This window comes from Thermobia domestica, chromosome 11, assembly GCF_964235325.1.
Source record: "Thermobia domestica chromosome 11, izTheDome1.hap1.1, whole genome shotgun sequence".
NCBI lineage: Eukaryota > Metazoa > Arthropoda > Insecta > Zygentoma > Lepismatidae > Thermobia > Thermobia domestica.
In genome coordinates, this window is record NC_137464.1 from 213,033,076 (window position 1) to 213,059,239 (window position 26,164).

Here is a 26,164-nt window from a genome sequence, read left to right on the forward strand (position 1 = left end):
ATGCAGTGCTTTTATATATATATATATATATATATATATATATATATATATATATATATTCAAATGCCTAACAAACATTATTGAAGCAGCTGTCAGAAAATGTAAAGCGGACCCAGAATGTCATTCATTCCATCAGATTTCAAAATTTCTTTCAAATGAAACTATTTCCTGTTAGACTTTACAATGACAATTAACAAGATGCAAGAAAAAACATTTTAAAAAGTCACCAGACTAACAAGATATATTTGAATATCCTATTGCAGCTTACACTTCATCAGTAAAGCTAGCGAAGACAGCTAGCTCTTATACAACATTGCTATATTTTCAAAGAAAACGTCTACATTCAATAAAATATTAACGATGTATTGTAGCTTCGAAACTTTAATATTACTTAAATACCATGGAATCGAATGCATTTATCTTTAAATTAAATTGTAATCAATATATCCTATTATTAATTCAGAAATCATAGTAATTTATTAATTGAATACTTCAAAAACAAAATTTGTAATATTTTTGTACGAGATGGTGTTATTGAGTTGAGTTGGTTTTGAGTTTAACACCCCTTTCAGCAGCGAGGCTATATGAGACAGAATCTATTGATTAACGTGGAATTCGAACCACATGAGCACCCGCCGGGAATCAAATCCAGATCTCCCACGCCAAAGGCGCATATACTAACCGCTTAGCCCCGAAGGAGCTCTGTAAATGATATTATTGCCATCCAATGAGAAAATATTATTTTTCCAATCGATATTTAATTTGAATGTTTTAACAATAACGAAATTGTGTAATAATGATGTTACACTCCAAAACCATTAAAAAGTTTTGTTACATAGTGATAAAATTTCAACGTCAATTAGAAAAACATAATATTTTATAAATTATATTTCATCCACAACACAACTAACTCAATTTAAAATGCGTCTGGAAGTAATTTGCGAATGCATATTAAAGTTTCTTCAAGCGGTCTGTCGCTTTCTCATATCATTTTTTCGCAGTGTCAATGAAGAGGGACAGGTTTCCATTCTAGATCCCAACAGGTAAGTGTTATGGAAATATAGCAACAGTTCTGTTTTTTCTGTTAGTTGGAAATGTTTGTAAAAATGATTCGAAGTGTGAGGGGTGCAGTGTATAACTCCCAGGTCTGGCTCTACAATTCTTCGACAGCGTCACAAACTGTAGTATCTCAGTTTTTTGAGCTTTTCAGGAGAGCGATTTTTAGGTTTTTACACAACTTTGAACAGTCATAACGCAAAATTTGTTTTACCGAAAGGAGTAAAAATTTACCAAGTTATAACTTAAATCATAGGAAATCAGTATAGAAAGTTTTATGAAATTTGTCTGTAAACTCTGCGGAAAATTTGCGGGAAAAAGATACGACAGTTTATAATGATGATAATCCTCTCTTGTACGAAAGATATGACGCATATTTTTTGTGCTGAGAGCTACACTAATAGATTAACAATCGGAATATATTGTATTTTTATTTTTAAAAATTTGTGTTTATTACACAAAATAATTTAACAAACGCTTCCTGAGATTCTTGAGGGTAAAAAGAAATTCCTGAGAACACACAAGAAACACAACATTAAGAGCGTACTAACCATAACATAAAATAATGCTATCAAGTTGTCATTGCCAGAATATAAAATCTTGCAAAGTAATTACAAATTGCATGCTTTGATATCGCACTTGGCAGAGATGGCTAATGTGATAAATCTCTGTAAAATTGAACATGTTCAGGGTTTCGAATGATTGGAGTTGGGTCCAGACACAATGATAACAAGTCCTCGTATTTCTCTGGAGATAATTTTTGGTAAGTCTGCAAAGTAGGAATTTCTATCTTGGTGGATTCAATCTGCGTTCTTCTCCGGGAAGTAGTTTTGTCCTCCAAGTGACTTATCTTAAACTAAATGCAGTTTGGAGATTCTTTGTGCAATTTCACTTCGCGCATTTCCGTCCAGTTGATTCGATCTCCATTTTCGTCACGTTTAACTGACAGAATACGAAGGCATTGGGACAGAGATATAAAGTCTCGTAAATCGCTTCTGTCAACACAATGAACGGTATATGGATTATTTTTCCTTGCCAGTTTAACAATCGGTTCAAGTTTGCGAAGGTACAAAAATACTGTCACAGTGCTCAATACGGTAGCACTATGGACTGAAACTCTCTCATTTTGTCCATGCCGAGATTCAAGGAATCGGAGAGAAATTTCTCTGATATTCTTACTTGTTTGCACCGCATACCACATCATAGCAATCCTTATTGAATTTCTGTTTTGCCCACTGCAGCTATCTGTAAATATGGCTATTGTTTCATAACCACATCTATCATACTTAGATAATGACATAAAAAAGACAAGACGAAATTTCATTTGCTTGTCTCATGACAATTGCTTCATGCCACAAATAGCAATTACAGTCCTTGGAACCAATATCATAAAGGGTAAAATTGTAATTTGCAAGACGTCTTTCATAAAACAACGCTTTCTCTTGATACTTCGGCAAATAGATTACCTGCTGTAAATCAAATACAATGCACTTCAGTGTTTTGCTGGTGATTACAATACATTTTATGTAATCTTTTATTAACCTAACTTGATCCTTTTCACTAATATGAATCTTCATCTTCTCTTCTAGCTAGACTTAACTGTTTCATCACCATCTTTGTACATAACACAAAGAGTGCACAAGTCTTTTTTTTTTCGGACGATGAAATTTCAGGTTCAATTTCTTGAATTCCTTACGGTAAGTTGTGAAGCTCGCAGTTGTAGATTTGGGAGTTTCTTCCAGATACATATTGTATATACATTGCAGTGATAGTCAAATCCGAATGCAGATATACTTTGGTGGATTAGCTTCGACAATAGTGTGATTCAACTCTTGGAAACCTTTCTATGTGAGCACGAGCAGACATTTTTCTGGCCTCATCCTTGAATTTCAAACTTGGATAACAATCTCCTCTCTTCTCTTTCACCAGAACACCAGAGTCCGATAATTTCTGAACAGTTGTTATAACGACTCTTTCTGATATGTTCAAAGTGTTTAGAAAGAGAGTTTTACAAACTTTCACTTTTTCATCACTGGATCACGAAAGAAAATATTGAAACGTTTTAGCTGGACGAGAGAATTCGTAGGTTTTGTTTTGTGTCCGAAACTGTGACAAATCTAGCAATAAACTCTCGTTGTGCATGAAAGTTTGATGTGTTGTAGTAGTCGACAATTATGCGGTTTCGATGTTAATCAGAAATTAAATGGCCAAACTTTTTACACACCTCATCATTATATCGAGTTCCTAGTTGCCGCTGGTGTACAATCTTCTTAGTTGTAGGACTCAGAGATTGGAGACATTCATTTCTTAGAAGTTTAGCTTCCTTGAATTCGTTACTCCTTTTTGAACTAATGAACAAGGCTTCACGAGGTGAACGTTCCGTGTCGTAATCTTTGGGGTTCTTGTGTTCATTGTCTGTGGTCACAGTTTGCCTTGATTGTGAAGATGAGTGATGAGCACTGGTATTGGACAGATCCTTCAAAGAAACCTCTGGCGAATCTTCTATACACTCCTCTATTATGTCTTTCGGCTCACACATAGTGTCAGTAGATTTCTTTCTTGACTTTCTAAATAATTGGTGATTGTTTCTGCAATTTACATTATCTTGAAAGTGTTCCCAACATACTAGACACCTGCAATTTACATTATCTTGAAAGTGTTCCCAACATACTAGACACCTGCAATTTACATTATCTTGAAAGTGTCCCCAACATACTAGACACCTGCAATTTACATTATCTTGAAAGTGTTCCCAACATAGTAGACACCTGCAATTTACATTATCTTGAAAGTGTTCCCAACATACTAGACACATGCACTTTACACAGGCACTAAACACTTCCTTCTTGCAGCCTAAGACCTCACAAGATGGTTGGACATAGGTTGGGTCTTCGTCTGAAACACTGAGATCATCACATGAATATGAGTCGATATTATCTCTATTGGTATTCATTTGTTGTTGTATTTCGGACAAAGGAACGTCACTATCAAATGATATATCCAGCGCTTCGTCTTCAACAGCAAGAACACTTCCTGTAAACCATTTGCCGTCAGGTTTCCAGTACATTTTTACTTCAGTACCCTGCTGTAATTCAGTACCCGAAAAATGTATATCTGTACTGGACACAATATTCTTTGTACCTTCTTGTCATTGAACCAAAACGTCTATGTTTTTAACACCTTCCATAGTAGCAAGATAAGTTTTGCATCTTTACCATGTGCATTACAACACTCAAATGAAGTAAGTGCAACAAAAAAGACGTAGTTTTCTACGCGTTAGCCTGCTAAAACAATACGTATCACTCTTGAGCCTGACTATTAATAACAATGTAAGAAAGCTTTGAAAAACATCTTTGAACTTTACCGACAAACTGCGACCCTTCCATAGGTTAAAAAATAAATATATAAACAAAAACAAGTTGCTTTGAATTTAGACATTCGTCGACAGCGTCACAAACTGTCGTATCTCAGTTTTCTCAACTTTTCAGGAGAGCGATTTTTAGGTTTTCACACAACTTTGAACACCCATAACTCAAAATCTATTTTACCGAAAGGAGTGAAAATTTACCAAGTTATAATTTACATCATAAGAAATCAGTGTAGATAGTTTTATGGAATTTGCCTGTAAAACCTTGTGGAAAATTTGGCGGGAAAAAGATACGACAGTTTGTGACGATGGTAATCCTCTCTTGTATGAAAGATACGACGCATATTTTTTATACTGAGAACTACATTAATAGATAAACAATCGGAGTATATTGCACTTTTATTGAAAACCTTCGTGTTTATTACACAGAATAATTTAACAAATGCTTCCTTAGATTCTCTAGGGTAAAACGAAATTTCTAAGAACACACAAGAAACACAATACGAGCGTACTAACCATAACATAAAATAATGCTATCATGTTGTCATTGCCAGAATATAAAATCTTGCAAAGTAATTTCAAATTGCATGCTTTGATATTGCACTTGACAAGGATGGCTAATGTAGTAAGTTTCTGTAAAATTGAACATGTTCAGGGTTTTGAATGATTGGAGTTGGGCCCGGACACAATGATAACGAATCCTCGTACTCTCTGGAGCGATAATTTTTGACAAGTCTGCAAAGTAGGAACTTCCATCTGGTGGATTCAATCTGCGTTCTTTTCAGGGAAATAGTTCTGTGAGTGTCCTAAAAATGACTTGTCTTAAACTGAATGCAGTTTGGATAGTTTTTGTTCACTTTCACTTCGCGCATTTCCGTACAATTGATTGGATTTCAATTTTCGTCACGTCTAACTGACAGAATACAAAGACATTGGGACAGAGATCTAGTCTCATACATCGCTTCTGTCAACACAATGAACGGTATATGGGCTCCTTTTCCTTGCCAGTTAAACAATCGGTTCAAGTTGCGAGGGTACAAAATTAATGCCACAGTGCTTAATAGATGTGCTTATAGCACTGTGGACTGAATCTCCTTCATTTTGTCCATGCCGAGATTCAAAGAATCGAAGAGAAATTTCTCTGATGTTCTTACGTGCTTGCACCGCATACCCCATCATAGCAACCAACCTGAACTCCTACTAGGTCCATCCTGTATTTCTCTAACTCATTCGTTACGGATTTTAACGCGCCTGCCCTATAAAGAATTCTAATATTCCATGTTCCAAATCTCAGGTCCATTTTCTTTTGCTGAGTTCGCGCCAAGCTATCAGTCTTGGTCTGAGGCTTCTGTGATTGTTTCTGAAAAAGTGTCTTTTTTATTACAGGATGAGGTTGTTAGCCTCACCCAAACCCCCAAGCTGGAGGGCCACTCCTTGTCTGTCCGTGACTGCTTATTCTGTATCTTAGCAGCTAACCTCTATATCTAAAGGTCTTCTCCTCGATCCGCAACTTGGGGCCGCGGTGACTCAGTGGTAGAGCGGTCACCTCTGGTGCATAGGGTCCCGGGTTCCAACCCTGTTTCCGCCAAGTGAACTTTGTGGTGGACAAACAGCGTATGCGTGGGTTTCCTCGGAGTTCTCCCGTTTCTTCCCACTTTCTTCATTCCAATATTTCATTCATTTCACATAATCACTGTCTCCTTTAGCCTAACCGGCGTAACCGTGGGACGTAAAACTCAAAAATGTCATGTCATGTCGATCCGCAACCTGAGGACGCCCCATGCCGTGTAAATATATATGTATACAGCCCCGCATTGATTAAGTATAACATTCTAGCTTATAAGTTTATTTGCTTCGGCTGTTCCGAGCTTAAGATATAAGTAAAAGTACATTAGGAACAAATGATAAAAGATAATGATAAGTGGATAACAATAAGAAATTATATAAAAAGCAATGAGTCTATCAGTACGGGACTGTATACCTACTTTTGGGCCACTTTGTATATATAAACAAATTGATTTGAATATAGGCGTATCTGTCCAGTTGCAAATGATTTGTTGCTCACAAACTGTCGTAACTCAAGATACGACTGTTTGTGAAAATGGTTTATATGCTTCATCTTAAGATACGACACAGTGACGTCATCACCACCGTCAAAACAACGCACATTACAGATGTGTCGTTTTGGGAAATTGTAGAAGTCAGTGTATGCAACCACATAGTAAAATATCTCAATTTTCGATTTTTTTTGAGATACGACACTTTGTGACGATCTGTCCAGTTGCGAAAGATTTTTTTGCTCACAAACCGTAACTCAAGATACGGCTGTTCGTGAAAAAGATACAACACAGTCACGTCATCACTACCGTCAAAACAACGCGTATTACAGATGTGTCGTTTTGTGAAATTGTAGAAGTCAGTGTATGCAACTACATAGTAAAATATCTCAAATTTTGAAATTTTGAGATATGACACTTTGTGACGCTGTCGACATTATGTGCAACACGTGCATTTGCATGGTGTGGTAAAATCTGTTGTAACTATATAATTTAAAATAAATATTTCCTGTTGGAAACAGACTTCATGATGATGGTAGTTAAATTTACTAAGTTGACATAATATTTGAATACTACATTTATAAATCATATTTAGGTCGCATTAGTTTAAGGTCACTAAAGCAAATGGTCAAACAAATCCCAGCATGAATTGCTTGATTGTTGTCAAATACAAAAAGACTCAATTCTCGAACAGTAGGGAACGCCTATTCCATTTAGTTAGTTATCACAGTTCCTATATGAAAACTAATCTTGTTTTTGTTACAGACAAGTTCCTTGAAGGTGAAAACAATTTTAAAAAATCTTTTATCAGATGTAGAAGCAAATAAAAAATAAACATAAAAGCGCTAGTTGTAGTGGGATTGTAAACTGATATACTGAGATTGAAGATCGAATTGAATTCTATAAAAATGATTACCTCCTTTCCTCTACAGATGTGTTTGTTTTATCTTTCACTAACATAATAGATTATTATTTAAAGAAAATCACACACAACGAGATCGTGTTTGTACACTGAGAAAAATCCGTTCTGCGGACAACGGTAAATTGTACAAATATACGGAATCCTCTTGCTTACTACAGAAATCAGTATGGAGCATATGTTATCCATATGCTTCATACGTATTGCCTTGAGATGTTACATTATGCCGTTGCAGGATGACTGACATCTAACAGTTTTTCGTATATTACATGCATATACTTATGTTACACTCCTCAGCTATATGCTATATACGTCCATTTGTTTGTGAGATCCTGGCCGCCTATATTGTTTCATACGGAAAGTACGTATAGATCTAACACTTACACGGAAAGTATTATAAAACATGCGTTTTCAGTTATACGTCTGCTGTACGTTAAGTCCAAAAACTACAGGAATTACGCATGTAACCTGCCTTTTTAAGTAAGCCACCTACAATTTTTTTTCTCAGTGTAGTATTTAGTACTTTCTGAGTGCGAGTGCATTTTCCTCTTCTACGTTGTTCATGATAGGGCAGCATACTTAAATTTGTGGCTTTTAAGATTTGTTCTTTCTGGAAAAAGGAGAGGGGGCGGCATATGATGCTATTGCACAGGGCGACAAATTGCCTAGGACCGGCCCTGATAACACCTAGATACTTCTTGAAAAGTTTTCGTTCAAAAATTACGGAATTTTATTCTGCAAATCATCATAGCATTTCAAATCCAAGAAGAATTATTTATTGTTATTCAACAACACGTACTAAACATCATCAAGACACATACAGGGGCGTAAATAAGGGCCCAGCAGACCCCGCATTGCGGGGCGGGCCTCAAGCCATAAGGGAGCCCCAAATTGTGAATTGTGACCTAGAGAAGGGCCCCCCCTCCACGCTGTCTGCGAGGAGGCCCCCAAGCCTTTAGTTACGCCACTGGACACATATATCAATGATAACTACAATTATAATGAATCCATACCAGACTTATACCAGACTTATGGTATATAAGAAAGGGCTGTGAAGAATATGGGATAGAAAAAAAAACGTCAGAAAGCCAAAAACCATGATGATTGAAATAAAGCAATCGGTGTCAAATATAGAAGTGGGAGGGAAGCAAACAGAACAGGTGACTAGTTTTCGATACGTAGGTAGTTATTAGCAATGATATGAAGTACGAACGTGAAATAAAAGCAAGCATAGGGGTGGGGAAAGAAGCATTTAGGAGGAAGAAAATTCTATTTTGTGGGTCCTTGAATAAAAAGTCGAGAAAAGGACTCACAAAATGGTTTGTATGGAGTATTATAGCGTATGGGGTTGAAATATGGAAATTACGCAAAAACGTTAAGACAAAAAAGGACTGGAAGTTTTTCAGTTGCGGCAAAGTGACCTCCCAACAATGAATACCTATGATGATGATGATACCTACGATATATACAGGCTTTAATAAATCCGTTGAAAGCTTAACGATTAAATTAATATACTATTAATAAATTAGCTAGTTTTTAATTTAATTGACCAAATTTTTCAGGATTTTCGATCCTAAGTCCAAGCAAAACTCGGGGTAACTTATTAATGCAAACGGGCGAGCTCTGTAATATTGTAGCAATTCCACCCAACAATACCAATAAAAGTTATCTATATATTAAAATGCTAGGCTTATGTTTGTCTCCAAAGAAAACTTTATATGTTTGTCTCCAGTCCTTTCAACAATGAGATCTCGAAAACCACAAGTGCTAGAAACGTGCCGTTTTCATTGGTCGATTCTATTTTTTTTTTTTTTTTTGGTATATTGTCCAGTTCTAATTGAATATTTTAAAAGAACATAGCCGTTATTTCTTTATTACATTTTTTAAAGGTACACTGGAAGTGTTGAAATTTTAAAAAATCATCATATCCTACGAGTTATGCATTCCAACAACATATAGGTGTATACAAGGGTTGTACATCTCTCAGATTTTTGTTTCATGGCAAATAATATTGAAAAACGGAGGATAACCATTTCTCCAGACTAAAATGAATCTTTATTGTTTGGAGTGTTTTGCCAATGAACGCCATTTATCACTGGCATTATAATTAATTGTGTATGTAATGTATTTGCTTATTACGTACTGCATGCAAGAAGAAAGAAAACACTGATCATACATGAATAAGTAACTCCAGCCAGAAGTACGCTCAATCTTGCAAACGGTGTGATATATTGAAAAAATATCGGTAATCGAAAAACATCTATCCCTTATGATAGCTCTTTCCGATTTTTATCAAGACGTGTTTCACTTCTTCCTGTAAAGAGACATGTATAGGTGTGGGGAATGACAAGTAGATTCATGCTCATATGTGAATAATGCGCTGTGTAGAGAGCACAGGTTAAGCTAGTAAGTAACTAAAATACCAAAATAGCTCTGTGGTACTGAATAAAAATAGGGGCACTACAAACACAGGCTTTAAAGTTGGATGCAAAAAAGTAGAGTACTAACTTGTCACACAAACATTATATTTCACTTTAACATTAACATTATCAACACATATACTAGTCCATATATCTGTTTTCATTCTGAGATGAAAATGATAGGATGTTCTTTTGATTAACACTGTAGAATCATCAGTACTAGTAATTATTTTCGTTCTTGTACATTTTATATTTTAGAAATGAGAGTTTAATTACTTGTAATTATCGTCTTGTAAAGAAAATAAAAAATCACAATTTAATTAATCACTGATAACGCTTGAACCTGATACTTTTTTTCTGAGAATGTATCAATTGAAATAGTAATCCATGAAATTAATACGATTTCTGTACATGCTTTATACGAGGGGCAGGGAGAATAAAGAAAATAATCGGAATCTTACTCCTGTGATATCGTAATTATAGTACGAGGTTATTCCACTGGGCCCCGTGGAAGGACTTCTCCTGAGTCAGTATGCCAAGTGACGTCAACCGACAACGAAGCGTGTAGTTTCTCTGGCAGTTCTGTGTGTTTGTGTCTGTAGTGCACTTGTGACACGAAGAAATGGCAGATTCTTACAAAGAACTCGTGGCTGTAAAGTTTTGTTATTTTACAAGGAAAGAAGTAATCGGTGGAAATAGATTACGAGGAACACGCTCTCAGTAAAACGGAAATGTACGAATGGTTTGCTCTGATTAAAAGGGGAAAATGACCATTGAAAATCAACCCCTTCCGATCGTCCTTCAAGTACGTGAACCAAGGACAACATCACCAAAATCCATGATCTCAACAGAGAAGATTGACGCAGAACAATCGATTAACTAAGATTTATTCGGGTTATCCTGGAGCTCTATTTAGCGTATTTTGCACAACAATGGAATGCAACGAGTGGCTGATAAGTTTATGCCCAGACTTCCCACCAAAAGCAAAGGGATCATCGCGTGGAAGCCTGTCGTGCAATGAAGGACGCAGTTACATGCGATCCACGTGCCCTATTCGCCAGATTGTCCTCCGCGAACTTCTTGTTCCGTCGGATGAAAAACAATTTGAAAGTCAAGGGTTTTGACGATGTCGACGAACTCAAACGTAATGTCACAACGGCGCTAACACGTATCGAAGACGCCGAATTTGGAAGGTGCTTCCAACAATGGAATGAATGTTTGGACAAGTGCATTAGAAGGAGGGTACTTTGAGGGTGATTAAAGTTATAGTTGAAAAAAGTTGTATTAAAATCCATGAGTTTTATCAGGAAATTCCGGTTATTTCTGAGTTGGTTGGAGGCTGATTGCTTGAAGGGGTTCTGGTTTCTGATTGCTTTCCCTGTTGGCAGTTATGTGATCCAATACTGACTTCTGATTGGTTGGTTGATGTTTTCTGGTTGGCAGCTGTACGTTTGCTTTGGTCCTGGTAGGAGCCGGAATTTTAGGTTTTCACCTGTGTGTGCTTGGTTTCTACCTATCTGTGTTTGGATCTCTCCTGTGTGAGTTTGGCTCTCTCCTGTGTGGGATTGATGCCAGTTTCTTTACTTGATGGCTTCTCACCAGTGTTTTTCTTCTTTTTGTGCCTTCTTTGTACAACCTGAAAGTTAACATCTAGTTTTTGTTCCACAGTTCCCGCATCGATTGGTGAAATTTCAGTTTTCTCTTCATGGGCAAAGACTGTTTTCTTCGTGTGGGTCTGGTCCTTGGCGCCTGTGGTCCTCATAAGGTCCGGAGTGCTGGTGCTCTTCCTCTAGTTGATGTACTTCTTCTGGGTTGTGTCTCCTTAGGAATAAAGCACTTGAACGAAAGTGTTTTGGGCGGAAGATCTTAAGAAAGATCTCCCTTGCTGCTTCTGATTTGAAGAACACCTTAACTCGTTCCCCTTCTTCCACGGCATAGAAATCGCCTGGTTTCATCACCTGGATGATAACAGCAGTCACGTCCTCGTCTGCATGTTTGATGTACACGGGAAATACTTGCATGAAAGCATCGACATCTTCCGGTTCTTCCCTGAGGAGATCAATGTTTCCATCTTGCTGTCCTTGGAATCGTCTGGATGAGTATCACATCTTCTTCTTTGGTTGTCAGCTTCTGCTGCATCAGCTCTTCTTATGGGTGTCTTCTTTGGAGGGCGGGGCATGGCTTTAATAAGGGCCGTTAACGCTTTTTTTTTAGCCAGAAAGGACAGGTCTTTCTAACTTGTGTATAGTGCCTCTCTATCTGTAGAATCCTCTGAGAAGACGGAAAGAAAGAAGAAAGGATGGTGATTTTGGATGATGAGTTTTTTTTTCTTGAGACAGGAGGACAAAGAAAAGATGCCTGTAGTTTTGTTAAGGACTAAAATATATCTGAAAGGGATGTAGTTTTAGTTTACAGTTGGTTGTAAAGTTCTGTTGTTCGAAGTTAATTGGGAAATAAAACCATACAGAACATATGTGAATCTTATTGAAGTGGAATAGAGTGCTCTCACAGTAGTATAGTGTTTATGAAGATATTGAGTACGTATTCAGTCGTAACATTTCTGGCGCCACAGCGTGGAGCAGTGACTTGTAGTTTGTGAGAGCACAATAGTCCAGTTTTAGTTTGTTCGAATTAGTTGCAAATAATGGATACAATGAACAAGTTAATTATTGGAAGGAAACCTGTAAGAGCTTCATTAATTAGAACTTGTGAACTATTAATCGGTGAGTTTGAAAAGGACGATCCAGATGAAGAAACACTACAACTAAACGTTACGAAATTAGAAAGGTTGTTTACCGAACTTTCCACTTTCGATGAAAAGATTTTAGGTGAAATTCTTTGTGATACAGGTGCGGACTGTGATATCCGGTACGAAGTAGAATACAGGTCAATAGAAGAGTACCGAACTAAAGTGGATGAAGTGCGCGTGAAATACGACAAATTTCTAAGGCGCGAAACGGACAAAAGCAGTAATAGTGGTAGTCAGGCAGGTTCTACTGCAGGACGCAGAAAGCTGAAGTTGCCAAAGTTAGAACTAAAGAGTTTTGGTGGTGAAATTAATGAATGGCTAAGTTTTTGGAGCCAGTTTAAACGTATACATGACGACGAAGAGTTAGAAAAAGAGGACAAGTTTCAATACCTTCGTCAGGCAATCGTAACAGGTACAAGGGCCTGGGATGTTGTAGCCAGTTACCCGCCTACCGGTGAAAACTATGATAAACTGATTGAAAGTTTAAAAACACGGTTCGGAAGGGAAGAACTTTTAACGGAGTACTACGTGCGCGAGTTACTCGGACTAGTTATCCAGAACGTGTCGGCGCAAAAGGACAGTGGAAGTTCGGCGTTATTTTCGTTATATGATAAACTGGAATCACACCTGCGGTCCTTAGAAACAATAGGAGTGACTAGTGATAAGTGCGCAGCGATGCTGTTTCCTTTGGTAGAGTCGTGTTTACCAAAGGATGTGTTACGTGTTTGGTTAAGACACACCGGAAGTGACAATGCAAATGAAAATGGATCCAATTTTTACAGTGAGAAAATGAACCAGTTGTTGGTGTTTTTAAGAAATGAAGTGGAAGGTGAGGAAAGGATCAGATTGGCACAAGCAGGGTTTAAGCTAGCAGGCAGTGGTAGTACGGTTAGAAGTAAAAAGAGTTCTATAGAAAACAAATTTCCAACTGCAAACAACCTGTTTTCCAGCCATAACAAGAAGTACCGGTCAGAAAAAGGTGCCCGTTCTGTGAAGAAATACATGCGGAACAAAATTGTGTGAAAGCGCGAGACTTAACACTGGAAGAAAAGAAAAAGTTGTTGATAAAGAACGAACGTTGTTTTTCGTGTTTCAAGCCAAAACACTACGCGCGCGAGTGTGAATTGAACATTAAATGTTTCAAGTGCAAGGGGAAACATTTCGCGATTATGTGCAATAAATTATCGGTACAAAGTAATAAGAAAATTGGGGATGGTAAAGAATCTGCCACATGTACCTTAACAAATCAAAATTCTAGCGAACAGTACCTATTACAGACGATTAAGGTTAGCGTACTGGTAAATGGAACAGTACGTGAGGTAAGGGCGTTGATTGACATGGGATCACAGCGTTCGTATATTTTAGAAAGAACCGCGCGTGAAATTGGTCTTGTTCCACAAGGGGAGGAAACATTAGTACATATACTGTTTGGGGGTATTCATTCAAACAAAGAAAAGCACAAACGTTATGAAATCTGTGTGGGTGCCGTCTGTGGAACTTGTTGGAGAGACCGATCATTTGCAACAATATTCAAAGTCTAAAAAGGGGTCCGTGGTTAAAGGAAATAAAAGCGAAGAAGATCTGGTTAACAGACTTTGGTGGAGATGATAGTGAAATTGAACTACTTATTGGAGCTGATATGGCCGGACAATTGTTAACTAATAATGTGCATAAACTAGGTTCTGGTCTTGTTGCTGTGGAAACGAAGCTAGGGTGGGTCGTGATGGGGAAAATCCCTGCCCACAAGGAAGACTACCAAGGGGTGTCAGCAATGTGCGTTACTTCACTGTTGACACAGAACGTAACCATAGCTGATCTGTGGAGGTTAGATACATTAGGAATCACAGACCCGTTGCAGAGTGTAACACGTAAAGAACGGGAACAGCAAGTTATCGAGCACTTCGAGAAAACCGTGAGGATCAATGAAGAACGGAGGTACGAAGTGAGTTTGCCGTGGAATGAATATCATCAATCGCTTCCTAATAATTTAAGCATTGCGGAAGAGAGATGTCTGAGGGTGTCGGAGAAATTAGTTCAACACAGGAAGTATGAAGAGTACGATGCAGTCTTTCAAGAATGGGAAAGGGACGGTATTATAGAAGAGGTGCATAAAGATGAAGTTTTGGCTCCAGGTTACTATTTACCACATCATGCTGTGTTTAAGGAGAATTCGACAACTAAAATCAGACCAATGTTTGATGCTTCTTGTAAAGTGAAAGGTGCGCCTTCATTAAATGATTGTTTGGAAAAAGGCCCAAATCTAGTCGAACTTATACCAGCTTTATTATTGAGATTTAGAGAGAAAAAGATGGGGGTTGTCTCCGACATAAAGAAAGCTTTTTTGCAAATAGTGGTAAACGAAAGAGATCGTGATTTTTTAAGATTCCTATGGTGGGAGGACTTCTCCAACAAGAAACAGAAATTATACAGACACAATCGGGTTGTGTTCGGTTTGAATTGTAGTCCATTTCTCCTGGGAGCTGTGTTGAACCACCTTTTAACCAATGCCCCTCCGATGTATAAGGAAATTGCGGACAGACTGAAGCAGTCGTTTTACGTAGATAATTGTGTAACTTCCGTTAGTAGTGAGGCAGAACTGGGTATCTTCATCGAACATTCTACTAAGTTGTTAGCTGAAGCAAAGTTTGACCTGCGAGGATGGGAGCATACAGTTTTACAAGCAGAAAGTCAGGAAGAAAAGAGTATTCCGGTACTAGGCGTAGCTTGGGAGAAGTGCAAAGATGTTTTGAGCTGTGATCTACACTGTTTCGACGAAACTAAAGAGACCGTTACCAGAAGGTCCATTCTTTCTGCGGCGCACAAGATTTTTGATCCGATTGGATTCTTGTCACCTATGACACTAATCCCTAAACTACTAATACAAGAAAGTTATAACGCGAAAGCTAGTTGGGATGAGGTAGTTCCAGAAGACACTGCGCGGAAGTTCCGGAAGTGGTCTAAAAACATCACAGTGTTACAGGAGATAAAAGTTCCCAGGCGCTTCACGATTGATCCGTGTAGAAAGTCGTGGAGTTTGCATGTTTTTTTGTGACGCTAGTCAATACGCTTATGCGTGTGTAATATTTTTAAGAAGTGAAAGTGCTGGAAAGGTTGAAGTTCAGTTACTAGCGAGTAAATCTAGAGTTGCACCACTGAAGAAGGTTACAATACCACGACTCGAGCTAATGGCATGTTGTATCGGTGCACGACTTGCTCGAACAGTTATTGATAGTTTGGAATTGGACATTCCTGTTTGTTATTGGACGGATTCAGCTACTGCTGTGAGTTGGATCAAACGAGATGAACCTTGGGGCGTGTTCGTTGCAAACCGAGTTCAAGAAAAAGATCGATATCTGACATCTTGTGTTGGAGACACATCCCTGGTGAATTCAACCCAGCAGATCTTCCAAGCAGAGGCTGTGATGCTACTACTTTGTTGAATTCCAGATGGTGGGAGGGTCCAGGTTGGTTGAAAATGGAAGAATCCGATTGGCCAGTGAAGGATGCAACAGTGAACGAATTTGAAGTTAGCAGTGAAATGAAGAAAACTTCGGTTTCAATGTTGGTGAAGTGCGAGACGAAATGGTACCTACGATATTTCTCAACGTACGAGAAGGTCTTGCGAATGGTTACTTGGATTTGTAGGTTCGTAGAGAACTGTCGCTTGAATCCTGGGGACAAATATTCAGGAGAGTTAACAAGTGGTGAATTAGCAAATGCAGAAAGGCTGTTACTACGCATTGTTCAAAAGGAATCTTTCAGTTCAAATGATACAAGATTGAAGACTCTGGTTACTTTTTAAGACAGTGATGGTTTGCTACGGGTGAAAACAAAGATATCAAGGAGAGATGATGATGAATATTTTAGATATCCTATTATTTTGCCACCGGACCACAAGTTGGTGCATATGTTGATAATGCAAGAACACTTGGAAATGTTACACGCTGGAACACAGATTCTATTGAACAAACAGAGGGAAAGATTTTGGATTCTACGCTCAATAAAGACGGTGCGTTCTGTTATCCGCAAGTGTGTTAGGTGTAGAAGACATGATGCGAAGAAAATGTCCATAAATCCAATTGCTTTACCTGAAGATCGAGTAAGAGATGCCTCAGTTTTTGAAATCACTGGAGTGGACTTAACTGGACCATTAATTTTGCAGGATGGCACGAAGGCTTGGATAGTGTTGTTTACATGTGCAGTATATAGGGCTGTTCATCTTGAATTGGTCAACTTATGAATTTTTGTTGGCCCTACGAAGATTCGTAGCGAGAAGAGGAAGACCTAAAATCATCTACAGTGATAACGGGACCAATTTTGTGGGGACTAGTAATCTATTCCACACTATCAAGTGGGAGGAAATAGCTGTTGAGTCCTCAATCAAGAGAATTCAGTGGAAATTTATACCACCTAGTGCGGCCTGGTGGGGTGGCTGGTGGGAGCGTATTATACGAACATTGAAATCCTTGTTAAAGAAAACGCTGGGGAGGGCATCGTTGAACTATCAGGAACTGATGACCTTACTATGTGACTGTGAAGCAGTTTTGAATTCCCGACCTTTGACCTACTTATCTGAAGATGATGATGATTTACAGCCGTTAACACCTGCCATGTTTCTTCAAGATAATCGGGAAACAGGTGTGCCAGATTTGGATGACATTGGAAGTTTTCAGTTAACAAAGAAGTACAGAAAACTACAAGACCTGAAGAAGAGATTTAGAGACAGATTCAGGACTGAATATTTGGGACTATTAGTGCAGCGACAACGAGAGAAAGGGCATGCTAAGGACATAAAGTTGGGTGACGTCGTCTTGGTTGAAACTGAAGAAATTGATTTTTCGTCTTATAAATATACACTGAGTGTATTAAGAATAGAAGTTGCTGGACGACATAAATTTAATTAAACAAAATCATTTAGTGACGTAATAGAATGTATGTTAATAATTAAATATTATAATTATACTAACTGAAGTACGCAAATGTTGGCAGCGCATGAAGATGACAACGAGTCATAATGCTGTAAACAAAATTTAGCTACTTTGCTGCAAGTTTTGACTTAAAAGTGTATTATTATTATTATTATTATTATTATTATTATTATTATTATTATTATTATTATTATTATTATTATTATTATTATTATTATGCAACTATAGACTATACTTTTTAAAAATGTTTTTCCCTTATATTTTTGCACTATGTAAAGATAACTATATAATTCAAGGAACAGCGTTTAGAATTACTTTTTTCTTACATTGATTAACTATATAGGAATCTTTCGGGAATTTGCCGGGCCTGAGAAGATGCCAATTGATTGTATAAAGGTCCTCAGTGCCCATGGCCTGCAAATTACAAAGGGGAAAGGAACCCGAGGAAGATACCATTAAGGTAAACAGCCGTCGAAGCTTCCTTTTCATAGAGGGATTTATTTCAGGGCGCTGTTCCCCTTCCCTTTGTTGCCCCTAAGTAATCTTAATAGCCAAGTTAACAAACTAGCATATTGATTCAACATTCGTGCTAGTTCTTGTAAATGGCCTTTTGGTTATTCCTAGTAACGTTTTTAACCTCAACGCTACTAGAAAAAAAAGTGGGGATACTTACTGTACCTGTACAAACTGCGTTTAACCATACCGCACAAATAAAAGAAATTTAATACTTAGCAACTATTCGATTGTTGATTTTTCAAGAAAGGAATTTATAAATTAACAATGATCATAAACAATATTAAACATTTTGAATAATGAAATCTTTCTTTTTAATGTTTAAAGTTCAATCTTAATAATAAATGGGAAATATATTGGTCTGTCTGACACGCTAATTCTAATAATAAACATTTATGCTAATAGATGTTGCTACCTGCGTTGTCAGATGTTAAATATTATTCAGGCAATTTGCCGATTTAAAACTAGTAGTTTGCATAAATGTTGGTGCAGCAGGGTCCTTCAACGCATGATCTTCGGTTCCAAAGCAGTGTTCATAGTTCGAGGGAAATTTCTATAATCTAGGGAAATTTGTAGGTAAATTTAGCAAAAGAGGAAAAAGGGAATTTTTCGATAAAACGTGAAAATCCAGGGAAATTTTCGGGCTGACTGATTGACTAATATAACTGCTTAAATTGTTCTTTGTTGTTCAGAAATAAACCAAACAATAGCAACAGTTTGTGCTATGTGTGTTCAAAGTAGCATAATTGCACCAATTGTTGGCTGAGTATATTCGCACATATCTTTTTTTTAAAAGGTAAAGCTAAGGATTTTTTCTAAAAAAAAAAAAAAAAAAAATAAATAAAAGCAAAAAAGAAAATAAACAAAATAAAAATGTGCTTAGCACTTTCTTGAATATAGCTAAATTAATCTTATTAAATAACTTCTGTCATAAGAATTGGACGCTCCAGAAATTAGTGAAAATTTGATAAGAAAAGGGAAAATTTTTAGTCAGTTGAGGGAGATTTTCTTCAGCAAATCTACGAACACTGAGATACTTATACTAATTAATCGTTCTTGGAAGTGAAAGGTTTCGCTAATCAGCGAGAAAAAATATAGTCAATATTGATACGTCAGTGGCTTCCGTTGACTTAACGTCTTCTTGCCCAGAGAGGTTCTATTTTTATCTTCCCGGAAAATGCGCTCGAGAGTTTTTTTTTTTAAATATATAGAATTATGTCCGGGTTTAAAAAGAAAAATAATCAACTCAAAGTTGTTTATTACAAGTAAGATGCTAAGTGACCTAGCGCAAGTGTCAAGCAAAATCAAGAAATGAAATCTTTGAGTTTTACGTCCCACGGTTATGCCGGTTAGGCTAAAGGAGACGGTGATGATGAGTAATGAATGAAATGGTGGAATGAAGAAAGTGGGAGGAAACGGGAAAACGCCGAGAAAATCCACGCACACGGTGTTTGTCCACCACAAAGTTCACTTGGCGGGGGCTGGGATCGAACCCGGGACCCCTAGCACCAGGGGTGAACGCTCTACCACTGAGCCACCGCAGCCTCGCCAAGCAAAATCAGTCACGTGTTTCAGGAACTAGTGGTCTTATTGCAGTAGCGTCATTTCCAGTTTGACATGGGAGGGGGTGAGGTCAAGTTTGTCTACCGACATAAAAGATTTCCTTTTTTTTTTTTACTAGGATATTAGTATACGATTTATTCAAATGTATGGGTTTTCGAACAAATGGGGGGGAGCAATTGGCCCACCGCTTTCCTCAAATGACGCCCCTTTGAGGTTGATACTGCTGATGACATTGTATAACGTCACTGGTTTTATTGTTCAGCTCCACATTGTTAGTATTGAGTGCAGTGTTACCATGTTCAGAGAGAAATTTCTCGGCCTAAGGATACTTTTCATGCAGAGAGATTGAGAGTTTTTGCTGTATTATGAACCATTATTCCCAAACATCCTTGACATTTTCTTTTAAAATTCCTTCAAGCAACAGTATTATTGATATTACTTGAGAAATATATATTATAAATAGAAAACGCAAAGCTAAATAATAATAATAATAATAATAATAATAATAATAATAATAATAATAATAATAATAATAATAATAATAATAATAATTGATCGTTCGTTCAAATATTAGCCCCATTTAAGGTATGGCTCATTATTTCACTACTCCGTTCGTCATAATTAACTTTTAATGCTATATACAGTACACCAGTGATTATTTCAGAATATTTCAGAGGAATTTCTATACATTGGAGGTGGGAAAGCTGTATGCTTAAATACTGAAAATCTGCATTGAGGGTGATGAGATCTATGGCCCCGGGAGTGAATTCGTAGCTCTAGCCGCGAAACTTCTTTGTCTGACCTATTGCAATAATTTCTGTACTTCCCGGTGAGGACACTCGGTCGAGAAAGTGTAAAACGCTTTTTCAGGCCAGCCACCCTGAATGAGGTTTTCCTGGGTTTTCCTCATTCACACCAGGCAAATGCCGGGGTGGTACCTAACTTATAGGTCCAAGGCCGCTTCCTTCCTTCCTTTTCCCCGGGTTGTGTGCTCGCCGAGGGACGTCATTCCTCAAACGTGACGGGCTAAATGGCCTTAGATGCTAAATGGCCTTAGATCTAATTCCTAATTTCTGTACTCACTATTTTGATAGAACAACAATTAAAAACAAGAAGAAAATGGCTATTCAAAATGATATTGATATTGGTGCTTATACGGACAGTGTGTAAGGATATTTGTCATTGACTGCAGTTTCATTTCTTAAAAAAAGAAAGAAAGGAAAAAGTAAAACTAACATTACTAAGTTTGCGATAGAACAACGCATTTGCATTTGACGATATTCATTCTATTATTAAATCATCCTGTCTTAATTACAAATAAATAATTGAAATTAAGTGTGTTCTTTTCATTTTCATGAAATTTGGTAACCTTGCTTGTGTCCACCATATTAACTGTGGTGTTATTAACAACAAAGATTATATATATTGAAAAGAATATCATAGCTCTGAACCTATTTTCTCGTTGCTTTATCTAGTTCTTCAACACCGCCGCGTGTTATTTCTACATTGTTCAATCTCGGCTCTGTGCCAAACCGGCAGTATTAGGTCTTTGTTAACCGCAATATCAAACTCTTATAATGAATGAATTAACAATTATGTTTTGATGGAGATCAGAACTAAAGTTATTTGTTCTGTGACATTTGGACCTTTATTGTTGAAATAACTTGGTGAAGTGGTAGTAACGATGTGAGCATTGGCCTTTCTTAAAATTGAGTTTTGTTAATATCATTTTTGTTTTGTTGTGTATCTTTAGATTTGTTGAAATAGTGTAGGTATTAGAGAATTATGAGCCTTACTAGTAGTATATTATATAACGTAACTATATTTTATTAATCTATATAATAAAATGCTAAGTTTATATGTTTGTCTCCAAAGAAAAGTTTATATGTTTGTCTCCAATCTTTTCGACAGTGAGATCTCGAAAACCCCAAGTGCTAGAATCTTTCAGTTTTGCTGGCCGATTCCAAACTTTGTGTAGATTGTCCAGTTCTAATTGAATATTTAAAAAAAAAAAAACATGATAGTTATTTCTTTATTACATTTTTAGGGGTACGCTGAAAGTGTTGAAATTAAAAAAAAAAGAGGTAAAGCATAATATCCTATGAGTTATACATCCCAACACAACACAATTTATACTAGGGTTGTATATCTCCCAGGCGTCTTTTCATGGCCAAATGGTAGTGAAAAACGAAGGATAACTATTTCTTCAGTCTCAGATGAATCTTTATTGTTTGGAGTGTTTTGCCAAATGAACACCATATATCACTGACATTACAATTAATTATGTATGCAATGTATTTTCTTATTACATACTGCATGCAAGAAGAAAGAAAATTCTGATTATATATAATTTAGAAACTCCAACCGGAAGTAGGCTCAATCTTGCAAACGGTGCGAGATAATGGAAAAACCTCACCTTTATGGCACCCCTTACCGATTTATATCAAGACGTCTTTCACTTGTGTCTGTAAAAGGACATGTACAGATATGAGGAATGACAAGGAGATTCATGCTCATTTGTGAGTGATGCGCTGTATAGAGAGCGCAGGTTCAGCTAGTATTGATATTAAAATACAATGCTTAAAGATTTATTTGCCCATGTATCTCACATGCCTACCTTTTTTCTACTAATATATACACATCCTTTTGAAAATTAACTAAACTGACAGGCACCTGGCATTTGCTATATAAGCCCAGAAGTAAAAGTATTAATAAATTGATAATATCAATTAAAAAAATAATCGTTATTTATTTTCCTCTGAAAAATCATTTTAAATGGACTTTCCGCTACAGTATATTTTACGGTTTACTAAAAAAAATCCTCGAGCAATATCATAACAGTAATTTTGCAGTATAGTCCGCATTACTATAATTAGCATATGGCATCAGCCAATATATATAATACGGATACTAACGATCTTCCCGATTATATAGTTCCCAACAAAAGCGTCCTTTTTGCTGATGACACAAACATTTTAGTTAAAATCCCAAATAAATCTTGCTCCAAGGAATATATATTTAAGAACACGACAGATAAACTTACATAATGGGTGAAAGTATACCAACTCCACCAAGGCCGGCAATTTCTCTATAAATTTCGGGGGTGGGGCACTCAGACGCAGAAGGTATATATATGTGTATATTAAGACAAATTGCATTCAAATTATGCCAAATATTGTATATTCATAAATACACTGGGGGGGCACATGAGCTTTGGGGGGCTCGCCCTCCCAGGATCGGCGCCCTTGAACTCAACTTAAATACAGCGAAAACAACAATAATAAATTTTAACTAAGAAAAGCTGAACTCTCTAAATATAATCAAATACATATAGACGGAGAATTCATGCGGGTTTCTAAAACATAAATTTTTAGGATTAAAAATAGATTCTAAGTTAACATGGGATGAACATGTGAATGATTTGTTGAGGAAACTAAGCGCGAGAGTCTACCTTATACCTAAACTTAGTAAGATTCTAACTACGGAAACATTAAAAGCAACTTATTTCGGTTTGATCCAGTCAATTCTATCGTACTGAATCATTTTCTGGGGCAATACCTGCGATGTGACAAAAGTATTTACAATGCAGAAGAAAGTGTTGCGAATAATGCTATCAGTTCCGTTTCATACACAAAGTAGACCACTGTTTCAGAAACTAAAAATATTATCATTGCCGTGTATATACGTTCTCGAAACAACACCCATATGAATAAACGAAACTTCCAACTCAATTCGTACCTACACCAATACAACACTTACATAACTAATCATATTCATATAGAAAATTTCCGTTTAACAAAAACTTAAAATTCATTACTCCACATAGAAATAAAACTATATAATAAATTGCCAAATTATGTCCAACAAATGTCAAACCTGCAGTTTAAAAGACACCTCGAGTTGTCGTTACATAAACATTTTTTCTATAGTTAGAGCAGTGCTATTCAACCGGGGGTACGCGAAGATGTTTCTGGGGGTACATAATCCTAAAATAAGCATATTTCCAATATTTATTGAATGATCATAGTTGGAGAATTTATTGAATGATCAATGCTAGTTCACAAGTTCTTCCATTTATTTTCCATATATTTGTGTGAACAGGGTTTCTCTGCATTAACATCAATAAAACGAAGCACATAAATTGCTTGAATCCAGAATCAGCTCTGATTCTTGCACACTCTAGATTTGACCAAGAATCGAGGAGTTGGCGTCCCGGAAACAAGTTCAGTCATCTCAATAACAGGTTAGTTCTAAAGTTACTTTCAGTTTTTAATTATTTACATTGTCCTCAGTGCGAATTATCAGCTAGGATGAGGGGAAAATCCCCTCAGTAGAGCTGGATGTCTCCCATATGTTTTGAAATTTCACATGTTATTTTTTTGGGTGTGCACTTTATCCTCCTGTAAATAGTTTTTTGATTGGTACACTGATTGTCCTTTTGTTGGGTCTATATTTGCCCCCCTTGTTAATCAACAGAACATGTGTATTAAGTTTAATAAGTTCATTTCGATTTAATTTCTTTTAAATAGCTTCAGGGGTACGTAATTGGATGGCGAACTGTGTCTAGGGGTACGCGAAAAAAAAGTTTGAATAGCACTGGTTTAGAGGAATACCTTCCGTCTGATTTTTCTGTATAATATCGATATTAAGATTTACTTGAATGTAGAACATATAGAACAAGGCAAATTATTTTTGTAAATACACTTTTAGTTTAGTATTATTGTTTATTTATACTATTAATTTTTGTACTATAATAATGCATATCTTGACGAAGCCATGAACCCAGAGTTCTTAAGGCGTAATATCAAATAAATAAACTTGCAGTGCGCTGTTGCCAAACCTTCAGTGAGGTATCTAATAATTCGTAAATGATCATAAATATAAACAAAATCAACTACAAAAGATTAAATTCCTCACTGAAGGTGTGGAATCAGCTTATTGGATGACGTCATACGCCAATTCAGGTGACGCGGACTATAGTGGATTATTGCAAGTCTATTTCTCAAAGTGAACATTGTGACATTAACTTAGGTTCAAACAATGGCGGATCTTGAGGGAGCTCCTCAACTCGCCGCGAACTCTTCCAAAAGAACGAAGATTTTAATGGTCACATAGTCATTCGCTTCCTTATCAGGCACAAAGTATAGTTTTTGGTAGCGGGATTGTCTGAGAGCTGTTTCCTCCACAAATTTTTATTTCTTTCTTTGGCGTCCAGATCACTTTTCCTTTCTTTTCTTTTTCCAATATCATTCAATGCAATAACATCTGCTTAAAAACAGTAGGTGGTAATGTTAAATGTCTAGTTTGACTAAGATACAATAAAAATTACTGCCAATCCCACAGAAATTTTGCTGCATTGAAAATACCATTGCTGTCAGCTAAAACAGCTGGAAAAGACAACAACGGAAGCAAACAGATAGACGTATCGAGTCTGCTATTAATGAGGAGGGCTTGCGTCCTGTCATTATTTTCTATATTTTGCTGTTTGTGCCTGGTCCATAAAGTACCAATAAGTATAGAAGTTATTTCAAGGATTAAATGTCTCTAATCATACGTATCCTCAACATCTCCACCTTGCCGCGGTGGGGGACTTGCGTGCTCTAATGATCCCAAGAGCTATGCCGGAGATAGTTTTGCTATCAGAGGGCTTCCTATGTTGGACGGGTCTTTAGGGGTAGGAGCCAGACGAAGAGAGATATTATGGTGGTGGGCAGCAGCTCTACCATTATCACACTGAGGCTATGATTGACATCGGCAAGGCTCAGATGTGGACAAAAATAGGCAGGGACAGGATGTCTTCTATGGCTGTTTCACTGCGAGGTAGAAGGATTTGGGACACCACCATCTTTCTCAGTCCCTAGAAAACAACATGGAAAGAAAAATAAGAAATTTCCATGTTGCCTACCAACCTATGGTTGAGGTGAACAAGAAGAAGGATTATACGTATAAACTACTCGGCTACATTCAGTTGCGTTATTAAAGATTGTACTTACTTTATAAAAAATTAGTTTTATTATACATGGCAAATGAGCTACTGTTTGATCTTGACTGTTACTTTCAAGTCGACTAGCTCGCTTGTAGCGATCCACTTTGATACACAAGTCGTTATTGCCTGAAAATTAAATCCGCACCAAACATTTCTGGTTTCCTGCATTTCCATTTCATTCTAACGTTTCAGTGGCAGAGCACTCATCTCTGGTACGAGCGGTCCCTCACAAGCCATCTGAATTTGTGGTACCCAATGTCATATCTATGAGTTTTCAAAGGCTTCCACCCTTTCCTCCCATACGCATATTCCACCAATTCTTTCATAATCACTCACTTTTATTAATAATCAGTCTCCTGCAGCGATGTGCTAAAAAAATCATCAGAATCAAACAGACATACAATCATATTGTAACATATACTCTGTTCTATTATTAGTATGATTTATATAATTATGTATTGTTATCATACTCTGTATATTCTTAGTAAGAGAAGCATGTCAGTAGACATTCTCATCAACATGTCGCAACATTTGTCTACTGAAAGCTGATTTCTTATTTGACGTTAGGCAATAGCGCACCACGCTTCTTGCTTCAAGATAAACGTC

General features: G+C 37.0%; 1 protein-coding gene across 1 annotated transcript in view; it reads left to right on the top strand.

Moving 5' to 3' along the window:
• Window positions 1–848: 848 nt before the first annotated feature.
• LOC145663738 (uncharacterized) overlaps window positions 849–26,164 on the top strand; it is an 80,103-nt gene continuing 54,787 nt past the window's right edge. Inside the window, exon 1 of the mRNA XM_081729822.1 lies at window positions 849–1,043. Within this exon, the coding sequence (XP_081585948.1) occupies window positions 922–1,043 (122 nt within the window). The 5' untranslated portion in view covers window positions 849–921. The remainder of the gene's footprint in view (window positions 1,044–26,164) is intronic.